The following is a 23,578-nucleotide window of genomic DNA, read 5'->3' as shown; positions in this document are numbered from 1 at the left end:
GCACACACACGCACGCGCACGCACGCATCCACGCACGTACAAACGCACGCACGTTACCGGAGGAATGACAACTAAACTCATTGTATTCTTATGTACCCTTAAGATGTAACAATATAGAGACCTTGGCATATACAGTATACTGTACATGTGTGTCTACATACAGTATATATGTACGTAACATCTATTCATGTGTAAGACAACACAATATTTCAGGCAGTGTCATCATAGCAAGCCGAGAGCTACATAAGCCACAGATCAGCTTTTTCAACACAATGGAGGTATTGTTCTCACACGCACACATACACATCACACACACACACACACACACACACACACACACACGCACACACGCACGCACACGCACACGCACACACACACACACACACCCATGTACACCCATGTGCACGGCACGGGTACAGAAATATACTACACATATATGAAACAGAGACAAGCATAATAGTTCAAGCACATGCACAAACTAGGCAGCCAATGCATGAACTAGCAAATGTGCGCAGCCGCACACGCGGGAACACACATTCACACTCCCTCGTGGTAGTGTGGGCGTTTGCTTTGAGCACATCTGCTTTTTAGAGTGAGTGTGTGAGAGCACTCCCATGATCAACTCAACAGAGTGAGTTTTAGAGTGAGTGTGAGAGCACTCCCATGATCAACTCAACAGCAAACAAATAAGAAGCATAGCAGAGGAAAATAAATATGGCCAAGGGTGATATTTTCTTGTACAATGTAAAAATAGCTTCCATGTGAAAGGCTGTATAATAATTACATTAAGTTGTGTCCACACACAGCCAGTATCTTTGTGAGTGGTGCAACCACTCCTATAGACAGCTATGTGTGTCCCTATGTCCCTGGGTCTGTCTGTCCGAGCACGAAAATGCCGTGTGTACTGTACTATACTTCATGCATAGCAGGAAGCATGAGGTCAGTCCGTTGCTCTCCCCAGGTTGGCAGAGGGAGTGTAGAGCCCAGGATTACATTAGATAATTGACACTGGGTGAAAATTAGTTACAAAATCATGGGATAAAAAATGTTGTGCACCAATCATTTTGTATAACTATCGACGACACTGTCAAAAAAACGATAATGTAAGGAGATAGACGGTTTCTACCAATTTACAATTTAGGCATTTAGCATTTACGCTCCAGAGCGATTTACTGTACATTAAGCAAGAACAAAAAAGCATGGCAATACAACATATACATAGTTATCATGAAGCATACGTAAGCTAAGAACGTAACAGTGGAATATCTATATAATGAAGCATAATAGTAGGCTACCACTGGGTGAGAAGAGGAGTTAACAGGCAATTATGGGCACTCGATTTTCCCGTAAATCTCAAGTTTAGCAGGCATATATACAGTAAAATACGGTAATATACAGGTTTGATGGCACAATTCGGGAGTTTACCGGAGTTGGAAAGTTTAACGGGAGTTTCCTGTAATATACATCTGTATTCCATGCTTTTTGCGCAGTGCTATAGTGCTATATGTATACATAAAATGCTATAAGTCTACATAAAATGCTATCTAAGTTACATGAGTTTGCATGTACGCCTGTAAGGTCAGACAGCAGTGACATTCACTGTGTCCGTGGGTGTGGGTTTCGTGCATATGTGAGCGGCTTCCGACCCTATTAAAGCCCTATTAAGGCCCATTAAGACCTGAGACCATAGATTCTTCAAAATGTCGCCCAAATGTCGCCAGTTTTCTGAAAGACGTATCAGTGACAGTGGTGCATTGGTGCTCAAACTTTTCCATGTCAAGGACCCACAGAATTATCTGTATTTTGGCCATGGTCCCCCATCTGAAAATGTTGTTCCAGGAAGCCACCAGAAGAAAAGATATGAGTTAAAAACGTTTGCTGTGAAAGAATATACATTCAAAGATTTGCGCCACATTTTCAAGATTTTTCCAAAATAGCAGATCTACAAGCGCATAGCACGGCGCGAGTGCCGTGCTATGAACTTGTAGATCTGCTATTTTTCAACAGGTAAAGTTTAAAATAATGGTTAAAGTGGTTAAAAGCTAAGGAGACACAGATTCGCCCTCATGTCTAAATGTGTTAGGGCAAATATAGCTCTGTCCATGTGTCTCCACCATGTGTCTGGCAAAGTGATTCGGCTCGCGTCAGGCCAGATGAGCACAAATGACTTCCCATGGGGAGCAGGGGGGGAAGGGGGGGGGGGGGGGGGGGGGGATGGGGGGCGGGGGGGGGGGGAGGACAGGGGGACGAGTGTAGCGAGGACACTTATCCTGAAGGACATCTGACAGGTAAAAGGGGGACAGGCACATGGGTGACATGCAAACTGTGAGTAAGTACCTGCGTGCCCATGCTGTCAGGACGGCGCATGATGCTCAAGCAGAGTGACGTGTGCGTGACGTGAGTGCACGAGTAACTCGCGTGCCCCCTCACGTGCACAGACACTCACACTCACTATACGCAAATGTGTACTCTCAAAACTCTTCCTTGTACATATATATATATTCCTCACCACCAGGCAGTGGTGGACAGTAATGGATAATGTTCACTTTTGAACTAGGAAAGGACCAGTGATTCCCCAGTGTTCATAATCCCATTCAATCTGTCTCTGCCTCTATGTCACTCCTGGCAACAAGGCCATCAATTTAGCTCTGGAAACCACACCCATAGCATGAGAATAACATCACATAAACACTGGTGTCATTTTGGAAAGGTGTGTAAGCGATCATTGTGCTGGAGAACTGGCAGAACCCACTTTGTGTTCTTTTCTCCCCTGCATATTGTTGTCTGTCCGTCCGTCCGTCCGTCCGTCTGACACACTGACACACGTCCCATTCTTATGAATGCGATATTTCAGGAACGCCATGAGGGAAATGGGATTATATTTTGTCCATGCCCACGTTGGACTCAACGATGAACTGAATTTGGTGGTCAAAGGTCCAGGTCACCGATTTCTCACAATAGCACACATCAATTAGATGTCTTCAAGTCTTCATTCACTACATAATACTATCATAATTCGAGTGCCCTCGAGATCGGCGACACAAGCTGCTTCCACTGGTCTCTGTTGCTCACTTCCACACCAAGTTCATTCACACTCAGTCCTATGTCCCTACTCAGAACATCTGGAAATGTGAGTGGTCTTGTTCCTCTGGATGGGCAGGGCAGTCTCCACAGAAGAATATCCGAAGTGACCTGGTCTTTTGCTCTGTGGCAGTGTCCAGCAAAGCAGAATCTTCTATAAATCTGAGCTTTAGTGGGATGGTCCTTCCATGAAAGGTTCTGGATACGCATGTGTACGCATGTGTATGTTCCGTCAAGACTATCCCAAAACTCCTTAGTCATTGTCCATGTCTCGGCACCATAAAGAAGTATACTATCCACAATATAATTGAGGAAAGTATACTATATCCCATTCTGAACGGGAACACATTTTGGTGTTGGCATCATGTTATGCTTTAGCTATTCAAAAATAGCAGATCTACAAGCTCATATCGCGCCACCGAGTGGCGCGATACGAGCTTGTAGGTCTGCTATTTTTGAAAAGTCGAAGAACGACTGACATAGAAAAAATAGCTTTATCAGAAAACTGTCAGGATGTAGAAGACGTTTATAGAATCTGATCTCAGGTCAGAATGGGTTAAATGACTATGAGTCTGGACACACAGATGTAAACTGCAACTGGTATTCACTAGAGAGACAGGAAACCAAGGGCATAGAGAGAGAGGAGAGAGACCAAAGCGTGAGTCAGAGTTGAACTCGGGTCCTCGCGGCACACAAGGTCTGTGCAGCAACTTGGCCGAGCCACCAGGCACCCCATAAATAATTACACTGCCAACGGAAAACACTGCAATGGCTTGCAGGAGTTTTGCCCGCACACGTGGATAAATAAATCCCCAGCCCAGCCTATACTGTCCGGTTCTTGTCCTGTGTACACTGACACAGACATACTGTCTAAACCAAATATATGGCGCACGCACGCGCAGACACACTCACACTCACACTCACACTCACACTCACACTCACACACACACACACACACACACACACACACCTGCTTCCATACTGCCATATAGTTATCAGATGATAATAATAATCACACGGGAGGGTTTCTACATTGGATTTATAGTTCTCATATATAACTCTAAACAAACATAAACAGGCTTTATTGCTTACTGGTGGATTCACATAAAAACAACCCTGCGAGATTGACTGTTTGGTTGACTGGCTACAGGTAATTAACTACGGGGCTGTCCTGCATTCAGTGCAATTTACTGTTGCACAGTCAAATTCTCTGTGTTAATTTCTCCTTTTGTAACTCAGTGTGAAAATGTAATCAAATGGACCCACCATTTGGTTACATTAGTAGACTTAAGTTAAAATGGATTATTTTCACCGTGCAAGGGTTGGATTGCGACATACAAGGGTCATGTCAAGCTGCTTTTTTTTCTTTTTTTACATAATTTTCCTAGTCGTAGTCCTAGTATATGTCCTAGGATATGTCCCTAGCCGCCCCCTCAGGTCCTCCAACGCTGGCCTACTTGAAGTGCCTAAAAGAATGTGCACAAAAAAGTACGGTGAGGCAGCTTTTTGCTTCTATGGCCCAACAGCCTGGAATAAACTTCCATTCGAGCTCAGACACGCACCCTCTGTAGACATTTTTAAATCTCAACTCAAGACTCACCTCTTCACCCTTGCTTTTAGTTGAGTTTTATTTTTATTTTTATTTTATTTTATTTTTTTTATGTGTTTTTATTTATTTTATGTTCTTTATTCGGTTTTGTTCTCTGCTATTGTTCTATCATTTTAACTACTTGTGTTTTATTGTATTTTATTTTTGTGTCCTGCCCTGTGAAGCACTTTGAGCTGCATTCTATGTATGAAAAGTGCTATACAAATAAAGTTTATTATTATTATTATTAGTAGTAGTCCTAGTATAGTAAAAAGTAGTAGTAAGGTTGAAATCAGTTTTTTGCAAGTAGAAATATATCCGGGTCTTGCAGGGTTAAAGTCAAAATAAGCCCTGTGCACAATAGCCTTCTATGGCACAGGCAGCTCCAGGCAGGATCCGCCGGGACAATCTAGATGCAGCTGCGCGACATGAGACCAATTAATTAGAGCGACAGAGAGAGAGAGGTGTGTGTGTGTGCAACGTTTGCGTTACTCTATGCCGAATTGAAGTGGACAATTTTTTTCTCCCTGGAAATAAAAACGTCCAAAGCCCACCCCTGAACGTGGCTTTTATTTTCTTGGTTCAGCACAGGTTTTTCAACTGTCCCTAGCAGCCTAACTCTAAGGCAGACGGGAATTGAAGTGGATGTGTTGAATGGCGAAAATCAGCGAAAAACAGCGAAAATTGGCTAAAGTGGCCATTTTCAAGTTGCTTTGCCCATTATCTCTGGAACGGAAAGTCCAATCTGATCCGTTCAAAGCTCGTTGGAAGCATGACTTTGAGGACATGGCCATGAATCCAAGGGTCCCCATTGGCCCAGGGCCTCTGTGCACGTGCACACTTGGCACAAGCCATAATTCATCCAGGAGATAATAGGCTCCTGCCATACTGGGCCTCATGGCTCGGCAAGGCTTACTCATTCTCACTGTGCAGCTCACTGGTGCAGCAGACTCCAATATACATTCATACACGCTCTCAAGGCCCAATATTGTATGGGCATTAACATGTAGAAATTCTAGCATGATTTGCCATTTATTTTCCATGAAATTAAGCTTCGAGTGTCATTATTTTTTCATTCAGTGATTGTGTCATTTCAATAAGAAAATACTGGGTTAATTGTTACATACAATTCTACTGTTTTACTATACTGTACATTTTGCAATGAAAAGCAGGTCTGTCTGATCTACGGTTTCTAGTGTTGCACTGTTGACAGCTAAAACATGGGGGTGGTTAAGGTGGTCATTGTGGGTGGAGTTAAGTACCTATTGCCCCTCCCATTGACAAACCAGCTCTAAGTGTTAAAATGTTGTGAACATTCAAAGGGGATTTTCAATTTCATTGAATGATCATCAATGAACATCATGAAAGCTTACATTCTGTACTTTAATACTCTGAAATAAACTGAAAAATTACTCTGGTCGAGATGAGGGCCTATTTGCCAGACCCGGTCACATATAGTTCAAGGTCTGGTCTGTGAGTCAGTGAGTCATGATGCAGTGATTCACAGCTGTTTGCGTGCCTCTGCAACTCGGCATGAAAAAAACAACATTATTTGTCTCTTTTCCAATAGACAAACCATCCACTCACACATTGCTAAAAATAGTCCATAAAAACATGTTTGCTTTCCCCGGAGCGCACATCAGTGTTTTGTTGACCCAAAATGTTTGTCGTTATCAAAGCGAGTTTGCATTGTGGGGAAAGAGGGGAATTGAGGATACTCAATTTTATATCTATTTTATTATGCAGGAAGTGACACGCTAAGCCAGTCACACACAGACAGATGTCGATCCTGTCAGAATGATTTGCACGGTCGTGGAGTTTGAATTCCGAACACTTTTGAGACCGTCTGCCTAGAATGACGCACAAGCAGGACATGAGCACATACATATACACAGGGGCGCACACACGCACACATTCAGAAAACGAAGCCCCCCACCCCCAGGGAATGTATCACATGACCATGGGCACAGGTGCACTATGGGATGCCCGTCTATTTTCTGCAGTTAATCGATCACATGAACTCACTGTAGCCTGACTAGCAGGCAGCAGGACAGAGATACAGTATATAGCATTATGTGAGTGCGCGCTGTGCACGCAAATGTATGCGTGTGTGTGTGTGTGTGTGTGGTGCACGCACACAGTTCACGTTCTCTGTACTTATCAAAGCGCCCATGGAGCACTCTAGGGTAGCATAAACCACTGGAGATGTACATTAATGTCCGCCCTGAGAGAGCGACGTGTGTGCACTGTGCACGGTCGGCCGCGCACACACACACACACACACACACACACATTCACACACACACACACACACACACACACACACACACACACACACACACACACACACACACACACACACACAGAAACGCACACACTCCCATAGCGGCTAGCCGTGCGATGTTCTCCAGAGGTTAGTTAATTTGGCTCACTGGTGCCATGTACTTCGCTTCAGTACCTTTTCTCCGGCTCTTTTATGCTCATTTGCTCTCTCCCTTTCTCTTACTGCCCCTCTCCTTCATTTCCACCGTCTCTCTCTCGCTCAGAATGAGTCACCGCATAAACCTAGCACCACTCTATCAATAGACTGACGTCTCCGAACTGGAGAAATGTGCTGCCTGTGGACCACTGGGCGCACTATAGGGTCTGCCGTATACTGTGTACATTATTACGCTGCACTGTGTATATTCATGCACAGCAACATGCAGTTCTGTTCCGTTGTGTGGTGCATCGGTGCATGTCGACGCAGAACGCATGCGCAGATTGTTTCTGAACTTCAGCCAAAGTGATGCACTGCATGCTGCACTGATCCGTTAGGAGGTGGTGAATGGACATAAATTACAATGTCTGTGTGTACGTGTGTGCAACTGTGCATGCATGCATGTGTGTGTGTGTGTGTGTGTGTGTGTGTGTGTGTGTGCACGTGTGTATATAAGGATTCGGCTGGAGAATAAAGAGGCTCAGTACTGAGCCCAGGCAAAGAGAGAGGCACAACTCATGAGGCCAGAATACTAATCCTGTTAGGCAGCCTCACACACACACACACACACACACACACACACACACACACACACACACACACACACACACACACACACACACACACACACACACACACACACACACACACACACACACACACACACACACACACACACACACACACACACACACACACACACACACACACACACACACACACACACACACACACACACACACACACACACACGACATTGATCGTGGGAAAGGCATTCATCTTACTATCAAACCTGACAAAATGTAGCATACTGTATGTGTGTGCGTGTGTGTGTGTTTGCACACGTGCACATGTAGAAGGGGAAGCATATCTAAACACCTCTGTGAAAAGGAAACCCTCTCGTCCCTCTCATCCTCACACACGTGCACGCGCATTCCCCTCTGCTCTAATTACCGGCAAACTGATGGTAATTCAGTGAGGAAGCAACATTGCATGCGTGCGTGCGTGCGTGCGTGCGTGCGTGCGTGTGTGCGTGTGTGCGTGTGTGTGTGCGCGTGTGTGCATTTGTGTGTTGGGGAGGGGGGGGGGGTGACCGAACACTGGCTCTTGCTCAACACTGAGGTGATCCTGTCCCCAGAGACCCAGATAAATCCCAGCCTACCGTCCTGCTCTTGTCCTCTATCTATCTCCCCCTCCTCTCCCTCACAGCCTTTTTCCTAATGAGTATTCCCAGTGATGTAGCCTATCTGTAGGTGAGTGTGTGAGTGCATGTACACGTGTGTCTACAGAGACAGAGACAGAGAGAGGACCATCAGGGGACGGCGACGGGGACCCAGTAAGTATCCCACAGCAGAGACCTCACATGGGACAGCCTGACACCTGAGTAATGGACCATGTACAAGTCCAGACAGAAGCAGAGAGATTACTGAGAAAATGCACGGCCGAGAGCACTGCAGAGAAACAATCTAATGGCAGACAGACCCATTTGGTAACTTTAGTACTAAATGGTAAATGGTATATAAATGCTGCATTTATATAGCGCTTTCATCCAAAGCGCTTTACATAGACTGTGCATTACATTCACACATTCATGCACACACTCATACACCGATGGCGGAGGAAACCAGCACAGCAACAAGGCACCAGCCTGCACATCGGGAGAAATTATAGGGGTTCAGCGTCTTGCTCAAGGACGCTTCGACACCAACTGCGGGGGAGCCCGGGTTTGAACTGGGAACATCGCAGTTCCCACCCGGCTGCTCTACCAGCCACTCTACCCCTGAGCCCCATTATCACACTACTAGTAGACTGGAACTCACCTATGCTTTTCATGGCATAGGCAGCTCCCGGCAGGATCCGCCGGGAGAAACTAGGCACAGCTGCTGGACATGAGACTAATTAATTAGAGCGACAGAGAGAGAGAGGAGTGTGTGTGTGTGTGTGTGCGCGCGTGCCAATTTAACAAAGGTGCAGACGATCAGAAATCAGCAGAGAGTGAGCCACGTTTCCGCTACTGTATGTCGAAATGAAGTGGACTCTGCTCCAGACATTCTTTTCTCCCTGGAAATACAAACATCTGGGTTTCCGAGGCTACACTACTAGTAACAAATATGTTGGGTTTGTGTTGTTGTTTGTGTTGTTTGAAAACTGTGTGTGTTCTCACTGTCACTCGCTGTTGGTACTTAATAATGACCTCATCAAGATAATCAAGAAGCAAGATGGCTTTATTTCTCCCTCACTCAGACAAGACTGTGCCAACACAACATACACTAAGAGAACAATTAGACTTGGTGCGTACGTGTCGTTTCCGGTCAGATGTAGTACGCTGAGCGCAACAATTCGAGGAAGAAAGGACGACGTCTGGAGATAGGGTTTTAGCTTCAATCAGGCTCACTATTTATTTTGCGTCAAATACAGAGTCAAAGGTCGCTACAAAATCAGCACAAGAAAATCCATTGTGTGAGTGACTGGTTTGTAAACACACAGCGCTTCCGCCCAATGTTGAAAGCCGGAACCAGTTCCCCTCAATGTGATTTGACAGTACTCAGTTAAATATGCCTAGCTGGCACTTAGACCCTTCCTCTCCCAGCCAGCACTTCCACCCCGGTTCTTCCAATCAGAACACAGCCCGGTGCGCTTCCTGTCCGAGAGAGGGGTGGACCCAAGTCTACTATAGCGTGTTCATTATTACACCGAAAAGAATTTTTTCTAACTTAAAGAAACAAAAATTTGAAAATAAAACATTGTTAATATACAAATGAAAATGAGTAAAGGGAACAGTTATTACAGATGAGTATGAATATAACTTACAGATAAATCTAAATGTCCTTCTATTGATGTAAATTCAAAAATGAAATACTTATTTACTTAACAATCTCATGACGTTTTCCTATTATTTTATAATGACAGATAGTTGTTAGGAGCCATTTTATTTAAGAAAGTTAATTGGAGAATGTTTAAGTCAACAAGGATAATAGTAATTAACTTTATATTTTCCAAAGCCAAAGCTCCACCGCTCCATTCCCTAACTTAACATAGGATCACAAAAAGCTATTTACCATTTGGTTAATTTATGTAAAAAATACACGACACACGTCTCCGCCGACCCAAGAGAGAGCTGTGCCAAGTCAAGGCTCGGAAATGCCTATCTATGGAGATGGTTACATTTATACACTCCCTGATTTACAAATGGAGGTATAATCATACCTCCATTTGTGTATAATCATACCTTGGTCGAATACTATTTGAAAGCAGATGGCCACCATCAAAGTTCTGATCAAGGTTTGTTGTCAATCAAAGAGAGAGTACAACTTTTTATTTAGAAACAAGTTTCTAAAAGCTGTAGTGTGATAATTTGCTCATGAGCTTAAAGATACTGTAGAATAGATGGTGTCATCGCAAAGCATGGAAGCATAATGAAGCATGCCTTAGTACTTATTGCCTATTTTGGTGCTATAGTCCACCCATAGATTGTATTGGTAAACTTAATGTAAATTAGCATGCAGGCTCTTACTGCTACATATATTCTCTGCTCAGCACATTCAGAAGACAACCACTTAAGAGCAGGGAGATATATTGCAACCTCCTCGACCCTTGTTTCCTCCCCGGGGGGGAAAGCTAAACAAAACCCACATCATCCACATGGGTAACACAGCCTGCTGGGGATGTGGGGTGGCCTACGGACAGGCAGTGATGATGTGTGACAGCAAGAGGCTTTAGGAGCGCCTACGGCCATCCAGTGATGACATGTGACAGCAAGAGGAGCAACAGTGGAATGAGGTGAGCTTAAAAAAGATGCTTGACGCGTGCGTCAGTTACATAATCACACAGTGGTGCGCGTGCGTGTAACCCACTCGAGTGCCTGAACTAGACCTAGCTCGCAAGCTATAGTATGCATAATTTGTTAACCAGATGAGATACTTCACATACTGTAGCTATCTATATGTCATGTAGTTAGGTTTGATGTCTACCTGCTATCCCATGTAGCTTTGTAGTAGTACTCTACTATTTACCCTGATTCATCCCATTTACACTCATCTTGAACTTTTGCTACATTTCTAAATCATTCATTGTATTGCCCCAAATTATGCAAAGCATAACTTATATTTTAAATGTTGTTACTGTAAGTTATACCCATGGTACGGGATAAGCAGCATAAGCAATGATGAGAAGTGTGCTTATAAAAAACGAATGCGTGATTAAGAGGCTAATTAAAACGTGAATTTACCGTCAAAGTGAAAATGGATAACTGAACTAATCTGACATTGCAAACATTTGAAAAGTACCAAATTATTCAAGCCGCTCAGATGATAGTTTTTGCTTGTTAGTCAATCAGTTAGTTTTCTTTCCTTTCTTTTTGTACTGAGGTTGAGGTATACCTCAACCACCACGAGGCTTGTAGGTCTGCTATTTTTTTAAAGTGTCAGGATTTAGAAGACATTTTTAGAATCTGATCTCAGGTCAAAATGCGTTAAAGAACCACCATTATTCTGTGCGAATGGGTTAACAAAACTTCAGTTTCCACATCAAACGCATTCACATCTTTGTCCCTTTCACAGAGCAACAGATGACACAATCAGACCAACATCAGAGTTATTTCCTAGATCAGTGGTTCCCAAACTTTTTCATGTTAAGGACTCCCAAATTGACACTAATTATCCCACGGACCCCCCATTTGAAAAGATATGCCAGGGACCCCCCATAGAGAAGATTGGTAACCAAATGGACCCTTAAAGATCTTTGACTCCTGAGAGTGTAAAATACGCTCTCGAGAGTTATAGGTTAATGTTAAACATCTGCATTACATTTACAAGATGTCTACACTATAGAAAATGTAGATTTCTATATTCGTTTGATCAACCTGTTATCTCTACTATGGTACCACTACCACAAAAAAATCGTATCCAACAAAGACAAAATATTCTTTAGTTTTGGGTCTGAGAGGCTAAATCTCATCAAATGGAAATGGGTGGTCCGAGTTGATATGAAAAAGGTTGAAAACCACTATATAGATTGTCCAGTAACAGAACGATAATTATACAGAGTGAGAACAGGGGTATCTCCAGTTCTTTGGTAAACAGAAAATACATTTTCATGTCGGAATACCAATTTAAATCCAATCTGGAGAGAGAACTCATACCGGATACAGGATATATAGAAGTGAAATTAGAGAAAGAGGAAAAAACTGCAGACAAAATTGGAAGTGGAACACTATAAAACTGAAAATGACGGCTTCATCTCCTGATTAGATGCAATTGGTATCCCGAGCTGGAATTACGTTTTCTGCTTACTAAAGAGCTGCAGAGACTAGTAGACCCCCGTCACTGAACACAATGTGCGATAGGTACAGACTATGAAGACTATGAATAAGCAAGTATACTGACGTGTATACACTCAGTCATCCCGCTTGGTGCAGCACAAGAGACACTGTCAATAATAGTATTGACAGTGTACAAAAGAAGGAAAACACTATATGTACAAGTTACAACCCTCCTTCATGCAAACCACAGGTAACGTCACAGACAACAGATTGAATGCTACAATAGTCACGTGACGCCGCGATGCTATAAGTCACAGAGAGTCATTTACCATTTCCCTATTGTTGGGTAGCTCATTCGGTAGAGCTCTCACCTTTGGGGTCACAAGTTCATGGGTTTGATACCGGGCACCGCCAACTCGGCACATGAGTAGCACGGCTCGGGTGCGGTAAGTTGTGTGGGAAGTACTGGGAGCTGATGCTAGGTGTGGCGCTATACCTCAGCAATCCATCTCCCAGGGGTCTAGCGCATTGTTACGGCAAGTTACTGGCTGACACCGACAATAAGCCACTCCCGACCTTCTTCTTCTTGTTATACATTCTCATACAGCAAACGATACAAAGGACTGACAAAGGCCCTCCAGCCTCATCCTAGGGTAGAGGAATAGAGTCCTTCCTATCAACGTTTTTGTGTAACAATTAATTTTCCTTTTTTCTTTTTAAAACAACATAGCACAACATATCACCAGCACCCCGTATAAGGGAGAAAGAAGAACAACTATGTTCACGTTGTTATCCAGTGTATTCTCGTTTGCTGTCCCCGTAGCTCAAACCGTTGATATGCACACCGCAGTGGCACAGATCCGATTACGACGTCTTGAATTTGAATAATTCCGTCACTCTCTAGCCCCATTTTGCCTGTCTCTCTTCACTGCGTTATCTAATAAAGCAGGAATATATTATAATTAATTTCAATAGAACACAAAAGAACAGAAGAAGAAGATGGAATTGGATTACGCTCCAATGCAGGGAGACAGATGATGGATCAGTTTGCAGGCTGAAGCCACGGGCCTAGAGCTAGTAGGGGTAGGGGTGGAACGTAACCGAGTACATTTACTTAAGTGATGTACTGTACTTCCCCCCGAGGACGATTCTACAAATGCCTTCTAAATCCTGACAGTTTTCTGAAAAACGTCCATGTTCGTTCTCACACATGGACCAAGGACCCCAAAAATATATGTAATAGGCTCGCCGGCCCCCATCTGACAATAATATGATGTTCCAGGGACCTCCCCTAGATGCAAAGATGTGAGTTAAAAATGCTCGCTCTGAAAGAATATATATTCAAAGATCTGCACCACATTTTCACAGCTTGTAGATCTGCTATTTTTGAAATCGTGAAAACGTGGCGCATATCTTTGAATATACAGTATATGCTTTCAGAGGGAACGTTTTTAACTCAAATATTTGCTTCTGGGGGGTCCCTGGAACAACCTATTTTCAGGTGGGGGTCCACGGCCAAATAGCTCAAGCATAACATAATGCTTAAAACACCAAAAGGGGTTCCCGCCCAGAATGGGTTAAGTACAATATTGAAGTATTTGCACTTTACTTGAGTATTTACAAAACCTTCACTTCTACTCCACTATACTTCTCGGATCCAAATATTGTACTTTAACTCCACTACATTTATTTGAACACTTTAGTTACTAGTTACTTTGTAGATATTGATTATTATTACAAAACATTACCACTTCAGCCATAATTACATTTCGGCCATTTTGAATATTAGCCTATCTACAATCTCACAATGCGGTTGTGAGATTGTAGATCGGCTATTTCCAAAAGATCTTTTACACTTGGGAAAGTGGGACCTTCTGCATAATGAGTATATTTTTTACTTTTGGTACTTTAAAGGAGCATTCAGTGATTTGGGTGATTTGGAAAACCCCCCGGTCCTTCCCGGTAACAAGATGTTCACATGCACACGCTCTACACAGGGAGTACAGTGGGGGGACGCACACCAAGGCCCGCCTCCGCTCGATCATGATTGATTGAATGAAGGATGGGCCCTCTAGACAAAAACGAAACCTAAGCTTTTTTGACCCCAGGGGTGAACTGGAGAACTGAGATGAGGTGACCCTGGAGAGGGAGAGGGAGCCCCCCCCCCACACACACACACACACACACTCACTTCCACCCTCCCCTGGTCCTCCACTACCAGGGGAATACGAGGCATCCACCATCCATCATGTTGACTTATCCTCCGCTTATAGGCTGGCAGCACTGCAGACAGCACGCACACACACACACACATGCATTGTAAACAAATTATGTACGCAAGTGTCCACACCTGCGCATGTGGATGCTCTTCGAAATGAATGTTTGTAAATCAAACCCGACGATTATTTCCCTTAAGGTATATTCTCAGCGGTGAGTGTGTGTGTGTGTGTGTGTGTGTGTGTGTGTGTGTGTGTGTGTGTGTGTGTGTGTGTTTGTGTGTGTGTGCGCGCACGTATGTATTCATGTCCCTTAATAAATATGTATATTCCCTGTATGTGAACAAGCATACTGCGTCTCTTGTATACACCATTATTATTGAAGCACTCGTAGACCACTATAGTGTTGTGTTCATGCCTATACCTGCCTGCCAGCGTGTGTGCGTGCGTGCATGCATGTGCTTGCGTGCGAGCATGCGTGTGTGATCCAACTCAACAGAGAGCTGTTGTGTGAGAATCATCTTACAGTGAGACTCTTGAGCAGTTTGTGTTGCTGTTACACACACAACTCAACTGTGTGAGTGTTTAGGAAACAGAGTAAATTATCTGGGAAAACAGATTTCAACAGATTTCAATCAGAAATAGATAAGTGGGTTGGGGCGGGGGGGTAGAGGCCACAATCACAAGCTGTGCCTGTAGTCACTAGAGTGATTTCATCTGAGAGAGGAGGAGGAGGAGGAGGATAGAGAGAGAAGAGAGATGAGAAAAAGACAGAGACCTCTATTAACAATCTGTTTCCACTCAGACCATCACAACATTACTACACTTTCGAGAGGACTCCACTAAAATACATGCCTTACTTAGACAACCAACAATTAAATCCAAGACTTACAAAATACAAACAAACACACAGAATATACAGAGAGAGAGGGGGGGGGGGGGTTGGGGGTCGAGCAAATTAGACAAACAGATACATTTGATGGCACACACACACACACACACACACACACACACACACACACACACAAACACAAACACACACAAACACACACGAACCATGAGTCAGCTCCCTGATGCTAACATCGCCTAAGAGAACCAATGTGTGTACGTGCGTGTGTAACAATCTGTCTGTCTGTGTGTGTGTGCACGGGGGTGTCTGTTAAGTCTGTTCCCGTGTGTATGCATGTGTCTGTTTCGTCGACTTGCATCATTCTACACAGCTAGGTACGGCTGTGCAAAAAGCCCTCTTGTACATCGTTAACAAAAAAAGTCTTTCAGCTAATCAGCATTTTGGGGGGAAAAGTGGTTTGTGTGCATGAAAATGGTGATATCATCAGGTGCACCATTATGTTTCTCCTCATGTCAAACTGAAACAATGGACAATAGATATCTATGTAGATGGACTGGCCCCATCATCCCCATGGAGTGAACGGAGTTGTTGTAACTCTGTCTTACTCTATGGCTCTGGGTTTTGTCTTACACTCTATCTTTTGACGTTATTTTAGTATTATTATTCTGCTGTTGTTATATTGTGTATGCTGCTGCAATGTCTGAAGGACCAAATAAGTTTTACTCTTTTGTACCGGCACACAACAAGATAAAGTACAACCTTGCACCTTTATATTCCTTGCCATTGTGATGCAGTCTTGTCGTTTGATGCATTTTATTTCTAAATGGCTTGACATCGCATGGAGGTAACAGCTACATTTACTAGGAGAAAATGTGTTCAACAATATAAAAACATAAACGGTAAACACCAGTCTTCTGTGTCAACACCCGAAATAAAATACAAATCTGTGACTTCTTTCCAATATCTAGACTCGTCGTTTTTCATCAATGCTCAAAACTGTAAAGGGATGCCACACAATGTACACACTGCACCACTTACGACACAGTCACATCCGTCTTATTGTTTTCTCCATTTGTAACTCAGTATAAGCATGCAACCAAGCAACCAGTAGATTTAGTCGACTAAAACTAGACTAACACTAAGACATTCCGGGTGACTAAAATATGACAAAAACTAAATTAAGTTTTATTTCAAAGACTATAGGACAAAAACGAAAATCACTGTTCCCCGCGCCCCTCACTCTCTCTCCCATCTGTATTGCCCTCTATGCTGCTCTGTCCATCCTCCAGACACCGAGTCAGCCGGGAGCCTAGCATGTGCAAACAATGTCCCAAAGGTCGATGGTGTGCTGATCTGTTTACCTGCTGTATTATTCATTGATGTCATGTCTTGGCCCTGTCACACCCATAGGAGTGTGTGACAGTGTGTGTGTGTGTGTGTGTGTGTGTGTGTGTGTGTGTGTGTGTGTGTGTGTGTGTGTGCATTCGTGTGGGTGCATGCATGTTGTGTCGTGGGTGGTGAGGTGAGATTGGCAGCTTGTTTAATACTAAGGTGCTTTGCTCAAGAAAGGGGAAAAGATCAGGTTCTGCCGCCAGCAGATATGCTGTTGTAGACACACACGAACACGTGCAGTCGTGCACGCATGCACGCACGCACGCACGCACGCACGCACAATAACTCACACACTAGCATGTACAAACACTTGCGCAATGCTTGGGGTTTGTCAGATTGACATTTAGAATGCTATGAGAGCAGGGAAATAGCTCATATAAGCTGCTAGGCCACATAAATCAAATTTGAACCTCACTCTCTCATACATACAGCCTGGGACTTAGAGACAGAATGGGCCATTTAACATAACATTGGAGGATAATATGCTTCAAAATCAATTCAGTTTCGAAAATTGATAGGCACACACAAAAAGAAAGAAAAACACACACACAGGGAAATGTAATTATGGGACAGTATAAAGCCTTCCTTCACCTCCTACACAGCGAAGACAATAGGCTGCACAGTGCACACACAACCGTCTGCTTTATCAGCATTGGACTCACAAGTCTGTCTCTGAATACTCAGGCAGGCTCATCTACAGCCTGAGGAGCAGCTTTTGTTGTTCAACATGTGTGGAAGAAAGCAGACCCTGCATTTCATGTAACCAATAACCAACCAATCCTTTAGGGCAGGGCTTCATTTCATATACTGTAACCAATAACCAACCAATCCTTTAGGGCAGGGCTTCATTTCATATACTGTAACCAATAACCAACCAATCCTTTAGGGCAGAGGTTCCCAAACGTCTTCAGCTTGAGGAAAAGTTGGTGTCTTTCTCTCCAGCAACCAAACTTTTTTTACTTTTACTTCACTACAATTATTTGAAAACTTTAGTTATACTAGTTACGATTTTAATTTTCATTAGAAAACATACATTAACACTTCAACCCTATACATTTTGGCCATTTGAAAATAGCTGATCTACATGCTCACAATGTGTCGCAACGCGACGCATTGTGAGCTTGTAGATCTGCTATTTTCAATAGACTTTGTACACATTTTGAACTTGTGAAGTGGGACATTCTGCAATATGAGTAGGCCTACTTTTATTTTTTGTACTTTAAGTACATTTAACGGAGTAGTTCTAAATTGCGGTATTACTACTTTTACTTAAGTAAAACAATTGAGTACTTTTTCCACCACTGCTCTCGGCTACATTAACAACTGTGGACTAGACCGTATAACTCCATGGATACTAGACCATGAGGGAGGCCTGGCGTCTCAAGCGAACTTGAGACACCACCGAGCTAGCTATAAAGCGAGCGAGTTGCCATGTCGAAGTCGAACATTGCAAAGTTGGAATGAGCCAACTCAGGGCCGTTCCAGTTGCGACCCGATAGGCACAGAATAGTAAATCATGTTCTGGCGAGAGCGTTTCCCCCGACTGCCACTCAAAAGTGGCTACTGGCCAATCACACCTCCTTGCACAAGTGCACAAGAAGTGCACAAGCCAATCACACCAAGCCGCATAGAGTTTCGAATGACGCGTCCTATAGCGGCTGCTCTTGCCGTTATTCTATTAACTGCCTTGCATTCAAAGTCCCCCGAGAGCTCTTCTCGTCTGGCAACGCAGTCTTGTAGACTGAGACAGGTCTCCTGACTATACACACACAGAGAAACAATATTCCCAATGGTCAGCCACACAACGTGCAGTATTACTGGGTTGACGTATCTGTCATTCCAGGAATACGGTAAGTATGGCACTCCGGTAGAAAGTAGCCTTGCCGAGCCATGAGGCCCATAGAGCCGGAGCCTATCTCCTGTTTCTGTAGCGTGAGGCAGCTTGATGTACAAGTACAACCCCTGGACATGATGTACAAGTACACCCCCTGGACATGATGTACAAGTACACCCCCTGGACATGATGTACAAGTACACCCCCTGGACATGATGTACAAGTACAACCCCTGGACATGATGTACAAGTACAACCCCTGGACATGATGTACAAGTACACCCCCTGGACATGATGTACAAGTACACCCCCTGGACATGATGCAGAGTGTCAAGCAGGGTCCCATTTTTTGAGTCTTTGGTATGACCCGGCCGGGGATTGAACCCCGACCTCCCAGTCTCAGGGCGGACACTCTAACCACAAGGCCACTGAGCTGGTCACTCCGGTATAGAAAGAAGAACATGATCTGTCTGCAGAGACAGAGACAGAGAGAGAGAGAGAGACAGAGACAGAGAGAGAGACAGAGACAGAGAGAGAGAGCGGTGGTGCAATGAGCTCTGTGAAGGTTAATGCAAAAGATCACCTCTCATTCCAATCACATCATGATCACAAATTCAGTAACCAAAAAGGGGGGGGGGGGGGGGGGGGGGGGGGAGTCCTCTGTAGATTAACCCGAAAATAAGTTCAGACTGAGGCATCTGCAGGTTTCATGGTGTCAGATTCGCTCAGGACTCATTAGTGGTCTGCTAGGACTGAAACGGTGGCAACACTAACTGAGGAAGATAACATCTCCATGGGAACTAGATGGGCTTAACGCAGTGCATAGAGAGAGAGAGAGAGAGAGAGAGAGAGAGAGAGAGAGAGGAAGGCAGAGACAGACAGAGACACACGCACGTGCACGATTTTTTAAATGTCTTCTAATGTCTTCAGTTTTCTGAAAAACCTATATGTTTCAGTGGTGTTCAACGTTTTTCACGTCAAGGACCCCCAGAATTATCTGTATTTGGGCGCGGACGCCCATCTGAAAATACGTTGTTCCAGGGTTCGCTCTGAAAGAATATATATTCCAAATTTGCACCACATTTTAATTTCTTTTCAAAAATAGCTAAAGTATAACATAATGCTTAAAACAGCAAAATAAAAAGGGCTTCCCGCCCAGAATGGGCTCTACCGAGGGCCATTCACAGTTCAAAGCAACCCCAGGGAGGCCATGATGCGTCGCTTGGGGCCACTGGGTCAGTGGCCATGGACGGAAGGGACACTTTATCTGTGAGCAGCATCAGTACATTGGAGGCGGGATGTGCAGAGAGTGATATATTGGCCCCAGCAGGCAATTGGCAGGAGCTTAACATCACCACCATGCATTTGACACAGCAATGGTTGTCATTGAGTTTGGCTCAAGAGTCATCCCGTCCCCCCCATGCGAGCGCGCGCGCGCGCGCACACACACACACACACACACACACACACACACACACACACACACACACACACACACACACACACACACACACACACACACACACACACACACACACACACACACACACACACACACACACACACACACACACACACACACACACACACACACACAATCTCTCTCTCATTAGATGATTAACCTAGATGTTAAAGGAAACATCCTTCTGATTAAAACACACACACTTTTAACATTCCCCTCAGCAAGGTGATAATGTCTCTAGGGCTCTTTAAGCTGTTTGTGGTGTGTGTGTGTGTGTGTGTGTGTGTGTGTGTGTGTGTGTGGTGTTGTGTCTGCCTCAACATAAGCAGGTCAATGGGATTTCCGGTGTGATCAAGTAATCAGAATCCTATACCTACTAGGTCTACAGTAGGCCCTTCCATTACGACCAGAATATATTGACAGAAAATGGCCAATTTACAAGCTGCCAATGCGCCACAAGGGGTCACATTTGAGCTTGTAGAGCTTGTATTATTTGCCGAATGTTTGCCCCAGAATAGGGATGCAAGCCAGGTTTCATGTCGCTATTAAGACTATCTCGCATTATATGAGCCTTTTCATTGTCTTTAACTCAACTCAACTGTATATAGTGACATGTATATCTATAAGACATGACGAGGTGTCTCGATCTTGGGAAAAAAATGGTATAGAGGTGAATTCTCAACCCAGTCTCACCCACACACACACACACACACACACACACACACAGAGGGCAGCCAATAAAATATAGATCTTAAGCTTGCGCTTCCTGCAGCCATTTAGACACCTCTTTGAAGAGATCTGATATTCTAATTAAAGACCCAAAATGCCAAAGATCAAATCCACAAAGTCTCTTCTGAGAATGATGGGCTTCATACCCGAGGCCAGGGTGTCAAAGCAAACTTTTCTCATCTCTTTGCCTCTCATTCCAACTCTTTCTTTTCCCCCTAATAACCGCCTGCTTTGCCAGAAATTCCGTCTATTCCGTTTTTATTTAAAAGGATTCTATGACACCTCTGGCCCTTCTGTGCAATCATTAAATAAGTGCTGCTTGGGATTTTGTCTCCTGTGGGACGGTGTCATGGCGCCAAAGACATAAAAAAAAAGACCCTGCAGAGAAGTACTCTTTAATTAAGCCAGATTATTCTCTGCGCAGAGAGTGGAGGTCAAGCACGGTTAAGTACAACAAAAGCATCGATGGAGCCGTGCGCACGGCTTTGTCCTGGCGTGGCTATAGAGAGAGAGAGAGAGAAGTGACCTCACCTTGTCTGACGTCCCTGGGCGCTATGGCGATGGCGTCGTTGGAGTGCAGCTCGGTGACGCAGCAGTCGTCCGGGACCAGCGAGCCATTGCTGGTGCTGTGGGGCGTGGCGGGGAGCATGGGGACCGGCGGCGGAGCCATGATGTTGTGGTTGGGGCAGACGCAGCCCGTCTGCGTCATGCCGCAGGCGGCGGCGCTGCCCGGGTCGCCCCCGGAGCGCAGGCACTCCTCCAGCCAGCGGCAGAGCACGCCGCACGTGAACTGGCTGGAGTTCTCGTTGTTGATCAGCAGCACCTCCACCAGCCTGAGCTCCAGGGTGTCCTTGGCCACCGGGGGCTCGTCCGCAGACGGGTGCTCGGTGAGACACAGCTGGATGAAGTTCTTGTCGAACTGGAGGAAGGAGTGCGATGGCGCGGCGTGCGGCGGCGGCGGCGTTGTCGAGTTGGAATGGCCGCCGCCACAGAGGTCGATGACTTCGTGCTCGCGGGGCACGGCCTCGCGCAGATCCAGGGGACAGCTCTGGTTGACCAGGTGGTGGTCGAGCGACAGCAGCACGGGCGAGTGAGTCCGGCAGACGGAAGGGTTGCGCAGGAAGCGGAGGTAGAGGGAGTACTTGGTGGGGTCGGGGTTCTCCAGGGACCAGGAGCAGCCGGGCGCCCTGGAGGGGAAGAGCTCCCTCAGGGAGAAGGACCCGTACAGCACCCCGGCCACCAGGCTGGAACACGGCGAGGTGAGGGCAGAGAGGCGGGCCCCCTCTGCCCTGGCGCTGGGGGTGCCACTGGCCGCCCCATAGGCAGCCGTGGCCAGGGCAGAGAGAGGCGCGAGAGCGAGGGCAGACACAGCCGCCAGGGCCCAGGTCACAGCCAGGAGAGAGGACAGCACAGACAGACACACCCCCGCAGCAGTGGTCATCCTATGACATTCGTCCTGTAGGGAGACAAAGAGAGAGAGATGGCGTACAAATATTAGGTACATGGTATGTACTATTTAAAAGAACAAAACAAAACAAACAAAAAAGGTCTCTCGTTGTTCTAGCCAATACATTACATTTTGATTTCCCCAGATGTCTCAGGTAGCCAGAGATATCTCTGATCATCTGCATGGCTACACAAGACTGGAAAAGTACCGGATGGAATTTGCTCTGCGGTCACCTTCATGTCAATCATTTTGGTGACACCATGGCCATTCCTCTGTCGCCAGCTTCAGGCCAAAGTGTCTACTTGTACACGAGGCATCTCACACGGTAGAGCATGGGGATGCCAGGATGGGACAAGGGCAGTCGGTTCGAGCCACTTAGGGCATGTGTAAGGAGCAGCGCAACCTCTAGGGGGCACTAGTAGGGCTTATAGGGCCCTATTTTGACTGACTTAAGTCAACTTAAGTCAACTTACTTAAGTCAACTTAAGTCAACTTACTTAAGTCAACTTAAGTCAGTATTAACTTAAGACCTGGAGGCGTGCCCAATGAATGCTGTTTCACTATTTTGAGTGTCCAAACAGCATTGGTCACGCCTCCAGGTCTTAAGTTAAGGCATTATACCTGATACTTAAGACACGCTAAAAAAGTCCCACCTAAAATGAGAACACCCTCCTCATGCAGTGTACATGTACGTGACAGACCAAGTTTATGATCACTGTTATCCTTGTGAAGGTCCTTCACCCACTCATACAACAGCCCTGGAGGCTGGATTAAAAGGGGCTGATGACTTGGCTGTTCAGATAGGCACTGTGGGGCCCTTCCTGTACCCTTCCCCACTGATATGACCACACACACATATATGGCTTGGAGCAGTGGTAGGCAAGCAAACACTCGCATATACACACACGTATAGCACACACGCACACACACACACACACACACACACACACACACACACACACACACACACACGCACTGTCTCTCTCCAGCACGATCTTCCCGCTGAGTGGCTCCCCCAAGGCTGTGGCAGGCCATTACCATCACCGTCACAGTAGGGGACCGCCAACAGCTCGATTTTCACACACACATACACATGCACAAACACAACATGCACCACAACACCATGCATATTTCATCTGCGCCCGTCTGGGCTGCACGGCGGGAGCGCGTGGACCGAAAAGGCATATGCATTTATTTTAGTTTCTAGCTTTTATAATTCAATATCTGCACCGCATGCACAG

The 23,578-nt window shown here is 45.2% G+C and overlaps 1 protein-coding gene across 1 annotated transcript in view; it reads right to left on the bottom strand.

Moving 5' to 3' along the window:
- Positions 1 to 23,578, bottom strand: part of adgrb2 (adhesion G protein-coupled receptor B2) — a 347,282-nt gene that overhangs the window by 240,256 nt on the left and 83,448 nt on the right. The window contains 1 exon segment of the mRNA XM_083768103.1: positions 21,422 to 22,346. Coding sequence (XP_083624229.1) covers positions 21,422 to 22,331 — 910 coding nt within the window. The 5' untranslated portion in view covers positions 22,332 to 22,346.

Source organism: Protomyctophum parallelum, assembly GCF_964188405.1.
Source record: "Protomyctophum parallelum genome assembly, chromosome: 1".
Lineage (NCBI taxonomy): Eukaryota > Metazoa > Chordata > Actinopteri > Myctophiformes > Myctophidae > Protomyctophum > Protomyctophum parallelum.
This window is presented reverse-complemented; position numbering and strand designations above follow the sequence as displayed.